The 9,117-nt window shown below is 32.4% G+C and overlaps 1 protein-coding gene across 1 annotated transcript; it reads left to right on the top strand.

Annotated features, from left to right (window-relative positions):
- Positions 1-5,821: 5,821 nt before the first annotated feature.
- Positions 5,822-8,767, top strand: LOC141647361 (uncharacterized). Its single transcript, XM_074455504.1, has 2 exons — positions 5,822-5,988; positions 8,107-8,767. Exon 2 carries the CDS (start codon positions 8,113-8,115, stop codon positions 8,455-8,457), a length of 345 nt encoding a protein of 114 aa, XP_074311605.1. The 5' UTR covers positions 5,822-5,988; positions 8,107-8,112; the 3' UTR covers positions 8,458-8,767.
- The last annotated feature ends 350 nt before the right edge of the window (positions 8,768-9,117 follow it).

Below are 9,117 nucleotides of genomic sequence, written 5' to 3' on the forward strand. Positions count from 1 at the left end.
AAATGCAAAGCTTTCATCTCTCTCTTGAAAAGTCCATCTAACTAACAGAAAACTAACCGCTACTTTCTGACTTCATCATTTTTACATCCTGTAAAGATTAAGTTGAACATGACAAAAAAAATGCAGAAACTTAGGTTTTGTTTGATAACGACAGATTGAACATTTTTTTTAGCATTTTGAGAGTTTTTACACTATTTAAATAACTAATGTGCTATTTTGAGTGTTGATCATCGACATATTGAAATAGTAGATTGTGGTGTAATTTCCTGTTTTACATTATTACCTTTAATTAGTATATTATAAGAAAATAAAAATTGAGTTTTTTTTATCTCTGAGAAAATTAAAAATCAAACTTTATCTTTATCATATTTATAATTAATATTCTTCACTTAAAATATATAAATTTAAGCAAGTTCAAATAAGTTAGCTAAAAGTTATAAATCACAAATTGTATGAAGCAGTATAATCATTTTTTTTATTAGTATGAAATAAATGTCATAAACTTCATGAGAATATTAATGCCGTAGAGAACTATAGAAGATTTGGCAAGTACGTGGCCCCCTTTTAGGTTAAATTATTTTCATTTTTTTTTATATTTTTACCTAAAGGTGGTTAAAACATCGTATTATGCATGACGAATATGTCTTACCCTTCCCTAATTCGTATCTCTACCTAAATTATAGTGATTATGTGCTCAATTTACACACAAAAAAAAAAATATATAGCATCAACAATAATTAGTTTGCTCCATATAATTGAATAGTACCGTTTTTTACGCATGTAAATTTGTCAGAAGAAAAGCTTGAGAGAGACGGTCTTCACTATGTTAGGGAAAGACTACTCTTACCCTTTTATGTGTTTTTCATGACTTTTTTTTAATGTTGATCGTTGCTTGAAATGAATCTTAACCTTATACATATTTCTATAATAAGTGTATCTAATTTACCTTCAAGCCTCATTCATATCTATTTTATTACTCGTGGTACCATTTTTACTTTAAATTGTAAAACAATCGCACAATAAAGTTTTTCAAAACATTTACTCATTTATCGTAATATTATATTTCGATTCGCAAATTAGCAGCAACTTTCTTTATTTTTTAATATTCCTTCAAAAATAGATATCAAACTTTATACTTATCAATAATTTGTGAATATCTTATTTAAATTTTGGTTAATATACTTTTATATAATGACAAATGAATGTAAATAATATAATAATAAATTATCAATAGAAGTTGAAGTGTATTGTGAGGGAAGTAACTTTAAAATTAGTAGGAGAAATACATATGACATTTGAAAAATAAACTTCATATTATGTATAATTAAATATGACATTAGCAATAACAAAAGACGTAGGGGCATATTTCAGCGTTCATTTTACTCTTTACATGAGTAAATTCTATGTAGTACGTATTATGCATGCACATTTGTCACACAATTGGTCTCCCTTGTGACGGGTTACTATTTGTGGCGGATATTTTGTGAGATAAAATGGTAACAAAATGGGTTAGTGGAGAAAGGGGACCACATGAATAGTGTTGCAGAGAGAGAAAAAGTGGGTACTTTGTGAGGTAAAATGGTATCCGTCACTCAAGAGTGACGGATATGTGCCGTCACAAACAAGAATTTGTGTTTGTCACAACCCAGTTCAGCGTAGGGCCTTTTAGCCTCATAATACCTCATTTTTTTAATCGGAAGTGAACAAATACTAATGAATAATTTTTTAATATTAATAACTTGTACATAATTAATTTATTAATTATCATTTCTAATAATAAAATTATAAAATAATTAATTAATTCTCATTTATAATAGGAAAATCATATTCCTAATTGTAATAGAAAAATTTTAAATAACTATTATCTCCTAATTCTAATAGTAAAATTAGGAAAAAAAAGCCTTAATAAATTGTTAATTTATTTCCTATTTCTAATAGGAAAATTGTAAAATAATTAATTAATTCTCATTTCTAATAGGAAAATTATATTTCTAATTATAATAGAAAAATTATAAATAATTAATTATCTCCTAATTCTAATGCTAATAGTATAATTAGAAAAAAAAGCCTCCTTTAGTTATATAACTAGATTTAATGCCCGTGCGATGCACGGGCCACTTGTAATATTTTGTCTTTTGAAACACCGTTGAACGTCACGTTATAAAATAACCATTACAAATGTCGACTCCCATATACAAAGAAGCTCGATGCGAACTCCAACTTCAAACTGACTAAATTACGTATCCTAATAAATACATTTCTAATTCTAATTCACTAATAAAAGTACTACTCGAATAGTTTAAACTGATTCTGGTACATTTCACTGATAACGCTCGATCTCAAACCAGTCATTAAGTGCTCATACTTCAACCAGTCATTATGTGCTCGTAGTCCATATACATTCTTAGTTTGATACTGTTATCGTGTTGTTGTTTCTTGATAATACCTGAACACTGATTATAAAAATTTAGGGCATGAATTATCAACAATAAACTTAAAATAACGGTAACCAAAAATAAATCTGTTGCTCATACAACATGAATAATCATGCAAATAAATAAATAAATATAAATATAATCTAATAATCTAATAAAACTCGTAAATTACAACTCCTACCAAAAATAGTAGCTTAGATAATGTAATTTAAACATTGGTCCTAATTAACCCTAATCAAAAATCATGTATGGAAAAATATACTCTTATTACATAGGAGTGTACTTTAAGAGTCCTTCAATAATCCGCTCTTTACCAATTTCTGTCTCGTAGGAATATTAGGAGTAACTTCTTTATCTTTTTTCTCGTATTTTAGTAGTGTAAGCATTCTCCAACTCAATAGTTACACTATGTGTAGAGTCCTTCTTTGACTTACGTTTTCTGTAATGGTAGTATCATGCTCTTCTCGCGGCATTTTAGAGCGTTGATGGTTCGATTCCTACATAAGACTATCTTCTTTATTTAATTTTTGATTGTTTTCCTTCCTTATTGTGCGTAGAGGTCACTCGGAACTCACATGTAGTCGGTACTTATCTCGTGTGTTTCTTCCGCCTCTTAGATAGTGTTTATTTACTACTTCGTACGTACTATAATACTTTGTCGGTTTGTCCACAACACTTCTTAATACGGATACCCGTGCTATATTTTTACAGATAAAACTTATGTATATTGTATATAGCACAAAATAGAAAGCAAAACAAATGATTAATTTGAGGATTACAGTGACGAAGTTGTATTTATATAAATAAACAAATGTCTAGTTCAAGGAGGCAATTTAAGCATATGGAGCCATGGAGGAGTGAGTTCATACTTCTCAAATTCTCATAGAACAGAAGTTTAATATATATGATTCTCTAACTAATACTCTGTACTCCCTAAGCCGTAGTTAGGTTGAAAAAGGGGGTAAGTAAATAAGGTTGTAGTTAGGTCGAAAAAGGGAGTAAGTAAATAAGTTACTCCCTCTTAGTGATATGTATCTTCCCCTCTAATATATGTGAGGAGTATTTTATTGAAAGGGGAAGATTGATAAAACTTGGAGAGAGTATAGTATACACCGAAACATTGATGTGTTTTGATCATAGTGAAATTCTGATAGGGTTGATTTTCTGTAAAGCCCTTTTACACGATACAATAAAAAAAATTCATCACCATATTTATTTCAATGGAGATAAAAAAAATTGCTCTAACGGCAACAAAGAATTAGTTTTGCTCAACTACTCTTGTTTAAGATTTGAGTTTGTGTGTAGCTCTTAGTAAAATCAGTTTTATATCTATTGAATTATATATAAAATTGATTTAAAATAGTGTTGCAGAGAGAGAAAAAGTGGGTACTTTGTGAGGTAAAATGGTATCCGTCACTCCAAAGTGACGGATATTGATGGTCACAAATGAGAATTTGTGACAGTTTGAAGCAATAGACTATAATGATGTAACTTATGAATCACTTTATTAGCGAAAGGCATGGGATTAAGAATATTTGAATTCACTCTAATAATACAAATCAACGCTTCTTTATCTCATCTATCATTGTGGTCATCTATCATTGTGGTCTTGTGGAAAGTGTAACAAAATTTCGTGATACGATCATACAAACATAATTAGACACTAATTGTAATTGTCATAGACAGATCATTCATAACAATAGATAGAATAACCAAACGGACTAATATGAACATTGTATAAAATCTTAGATACGTTAACAATAAAGCGATGTAAGTAATGGAGACGGAGAAAGTTGTATTCCATTCATGTCTTAATGAATACTCAATGTGAAATACGGAGTACTTACAATATGTCTTCCCTTTTCGTCATATTCTTTTCACATCCACTAATCTTCAGAATTAAGACATTATTTGTACAAATCATCCATCTATGAATTCAATCATCTCATACGCTCAATTTACGTTGTACCTGAAAATCCAATCCAAATTATTAGTATAAAAGCCGATGACTTTATATTTGTGCTTAAGAGATAACTTGTTAGAGCATAAAATACAGGTAATATACATATACTGATATACGTACATAATCTATATAAGAAAAAAAAAGGAAGTCAACTAAGCTTGCAACTAAGATTAAGAATTAAGAATTAAGAATAAATCATAAATCCTAAGATTTGGATTATGCGTGTGTGTATTAGTGTATATATATGGTCTTCCTGTTGCTTTGTTAAAGTTTGAAATCTCTTGAACTTCTTTTTGTTTTTTTATTGATCTTAAGTTTCATAGTTTAGCTGGGATATTGTTATTAAATTCTTATCATATTTCATTTATTTATCTAATATTACTAAATATAAAATTAGATAGTTTGTAAAAGCTGGAGACTCTGTAATCGCTCGAAAAAAGCTTCCTTTATTAATATAGATAAATAGATATTGATTGATTCAAAATAATGTCACGAGTCCTTGATAAAAAATCATAAACAAACGCTTCTTAGGTGATATATAACGTGAAAATTGTAATAAACAGATTATATTTTGTTATATACTTAGAGTTGTCATTAAAGATATTGTCGCTAATTCGCTATTCAGACTAGTATCACAAGACTTCACAGGTATTAGAAAGTTATAACAAACAGATGTTTCTTAGGTGATATATAATGTGAACATTATAATATACACATCATAATTTGTTGTATAGTTATAGTTGTATAATAATATATAGATCATAATACATTATAATATATAGTGATACATAACTTATTAACGTGAATAAGTGAAAAACAAATGAGCTTCTTTTAAAAGATGACGGTTATAGTATATCCGAGTTCAGAAAACTCTTCAAATAATGATATTGATATTAGGAATACATATCATGACTTATGTGAGTTCAGCCTCTGCTCATGAAGTAAAACTCGAGCCAATCTCGAGCTTGAAAAAATGTGTTCGATATCAAGCTTGTGAGCTTTAATATGAGCTCGAGTCAATCGAGCTTACATATAATTGTTAATTAATTAATATTTTTCTTTTTTTTTTTTTCTTTTTTTTTTTTTTTTCTTTTGATATTTTCAACAACATGGCTCAAATGTTATATGTAAATATATTTGGCAAATGAGTTATACATTTGATATGTAATCATGATAATTTTTTTTTATAAAATATGATTAATATATTATCTAATCACACAAATTCGAGCTACTCGCGAACTTTTTGAGTCGAACCAACGTTTACTCGGCTTCACTCGTTAAGTTCTCGAGCTGAGACAGAGCCCGATCCTGGCTCACACGAGCCAAGCTTTGACCGGGCCGATTTCATGTTGCTCGCGAACTGTCTCGTTTCATTCTCACCCTCTAGAACGGTCTTCTATAAGAATGGTTGGTTATGGGCTCATTATCCTCAATCCAGTCCAATTTTACAAGAACAAAACAAATCCAAAGCCCGCTAGAGCAGTGCACTGCATACTCCTCAGTTTCTCCATCAGGTGTTGTTTCGTGTATTTTTGCCGGCATTTCTTCCTTCGAAATTGGGAATTCAATTGCGTTCATCAATCCATTCAGGTCAGATTATTAAATCCAATTTCATATTAGTAATCCCTTCACAATGTTAATACGAATTTTTGATTTGATGTTTGTGTAGTAGAGTAATTAATCTCGCAATGCGCACAACCTGTTCGATGAATTGTCTCTTAGAAAAATTGATGAACTTTATTCGGAAACTTATGTATGAGTTAGTTAAATCGTGAAATTTTTCATGGTTTATGATTGTTATTGGGATTATCTTTATCTATTGCGTTGCCGCTGTCGTTTTGGGTATAGCATTTGATGAGTAAATTCTCGAGTGATAGCTTGAAAATTACTCCCTGTCCCGATCATTTGTTTAACTTTTTTATTCAGGGGTATTTTAATCAAAGGTAAATAAATGATTGAGACAAAGGGAGTATTACATTTACTCGTATAGAATTGGTGTTTGTGTTGTATGGAGTGAGCTGTTATTGGCAAATAACCATTAGACAGTTGACAGTATGATGGCTGTATGGCCCGTATCAAGAATGGTATTGTGAAAACATCGGTACCACCAATGACAACTACGTAAGAGCTTTAATCCCAAAGTGATTTGGGGGCCATAGCAAGAATGGTAGTGTGAAGTGAGGGACGGGAGGAAATTGATCAGTTATTTATCGACATAGTACTAATTGTTACTGCTCCTTTATTCTTTTTGAATTGCATCGTTTTTCAAAATTATCCTTGCATAATTGAAAGCTTGTAACAATAATGCAAATCCAAAGAATGAGAATGACCCCTCTTCAAACTTTTCCAGAAAATGTGATAATTGCATTATTTGTGCTCTGTTGTGATGTTGTCGTCATCACTACCATTACGCAATATGTCCATGACATTTTAAAGCCCTTGCTAGGATCGGAGTAGTTGTTAGATGTAGGTGGCTTTACGTGTGCAATAAGAGAGATCTCTTTCTCCTTGAGTATAAATGGGAAGACTGTATGATACTTTAGAAAGAACAAGTGGATGACTATAACCTAATTCTTTTGCTTTCTTACTGTTCTCGGGCAAGGGCTCATATACAAGCATTGGACTTGCCATGACTCAAAATTTAAGACGCCAAGACACTTAACAGGAAGATAAGTGCACAGCCTATGGGGATTCGTCTTCAACACAGAAAGTTAATCAAATTTGGAAATATTTAGAGCTTTTTAACTTAAAATTGAGGAATATTTTAAATATAAGGGTTATAATCGTCCAAAACGATATCATGGAGTACTTCACATACCGATCTTGTCTTTCACTTTTGTCATGGGTACCTCCCTTTCCGGTAGGAGAATTGTCAGAATGGTAAGTGTTGGGTACAAATTCCATACCCATTTCCTTAGTGTTGTGTTGGATGCTAGTATGGCCGTAAAAGTTAAGAGTTTGTGCAACACGGGTGTCAGGTTGGTAGGCCAGACTCCAGACCATTAGGAGAGAGGGGAGGGTGAGGGGATTCTCTTTTGAAGTGCTTATTATACTGGGGTTTGGATTTCTGGCCTCTAAGTGACAAGTCCTAGTAGTAACTCCAAAAAGTTTTTTTCTCGTCTCTTTGGCTGACACAGTAATTGAAAAGTTTTAAGACCTATGCGGAGTCCTTAGGCATACTGCCGTCTGTGTGTATGTCATAGATAGAACGTCTCTGGAGCGTTTAAGGGTACCAGTAATTTTCAAGTCCATTATGTTTTGAAGTCAAAAGAACAATGAATCTTTGACTAAATGGAAATGAATGGTCCTATCATAAGTTATAGGTGGAGACAAATACTTGTGTGCTGAGGTATCACTTCCATGGTTGGTTGGTTGATGGAAATTCGACATTCTCTTGTTCTAGATAAAGTCATTACGCCTGACCAAAGTAAGGGAGCTGTTCAGCTAATTGCTTTGAAACGACCACTTTAAATTTATCTGTCGTGTTATGACAACAGGGACTAGATTTCCTTTACTAAGAAATCTGTTCTTTGTATTTTAATTACTCTGTTAGCTTCTTCCGCATTCTTAGTTTCAACTACTCTATGTTTCATTACCCTGTTAATTTTTTTACTGAATTATATGCTAAAGTCATTTATTTGTATCATATCTGCACCCCTTCTCTCTCAAAATAATGTGATCTCAAACTCATTAGCAAACATCTTGCAGAACAAGATGGTTATCCCACCACCAGTCAGACCACCAAGAATCATCGAGTTTCTGAAGCCATACGTGCTGAAAATGCATTTCACAAACAAATTTGTTCATGCTCAAGTCGTCCATACACCAACAGCTACAGTTGCTGCTTCTGCAAGCTCTCAGGAAAAGGGCTTGAGATCAACCATGGAAATCACCCGAGATGTGGCTGCTGCTGCCAAAATAGGAAAGATTCTTGGTGAGCGCTTGCTGATGAAGAATATTCCTGCTGTTAGTGTCTTCTTGAAGAGAGAACAGAAGTATCACGGTAAGATCAAAGCTGTTATTGACAATGTGCGGGGTGCTGGAGTGAAATTGCTTTGAAGGTGGATCGCCTGAACTCGCACTTGTTACCTGTTTACTTGGTTCCTTGTGGATCCTATACCGGGCTAGTGGCTACATTGGGAAAGGAGTTCAAAGTATTTAATTGGTTCCTTGTGATTGTGGACGCTTTGATGAGTTTAATGTTTAAACCTTTTGTTACCTGTTTACTTTGTTTAAATTAGGGATATACGAAAACCTTAAGGAGTAGAACTTGGTCAGAGACCAGTCCATTTGGATGTCTATTGTTCCAATTCTATGTGTTGTTGGTCACTGGCTGTCGGAAAATAATCAAATATGCTCAATTTCCTTAGATCTTGCCCTAACTTAGTCTGTTGGTGGAAAGGGCGCTACAAGGACAAGTTTGATGTTTATTGTTTTGATTTGAATCTATATGATGAATGTCACTATTCCAAGACTTCATCGTTCAAGAATAAGGACTTCCGACCTCCTTTTATTCATCTAATCTACGCGTTAAGTCATGAACGACAACATGCAGCCTTGTGTCACGCCGTCACATATAGCTCACTGTGCACACCCATTTGGTCCGCCACTGCTATAGGTACTACTTTCCTAGGCATTTTTTTCCCAAAGACCACGGTGTTTTCGATAATTTGTCAAATTCACATATAGCTCACTGTCCAACAAGTCATTGAACGATTT

Source organism: Silene latifolia, chromosome 3 (assembly GCF_048544455.1).
Source record: "Silene latifolia isolate original U9 population chromosome 3, ASM4854445v1, whole genome shotgun sequence".
In the NCBI taxonomy this organism is placed as follows: domain Eukaryota; kingdom Viridiplantae; phylum Streptophyta; class Magnoliopsida; order Caryophyllales; family Caryophyllaceae; genus Silene; species Silene latifolia.

Coding starts and splice junctions, on each gene's coding strand:
- LOC141647361 (XM_074455504.1), top strand. CDS start 8,113: ATGGTTATCCCACCACCAGTCAGACCACCAAGAATCATCGAGTTTCTG.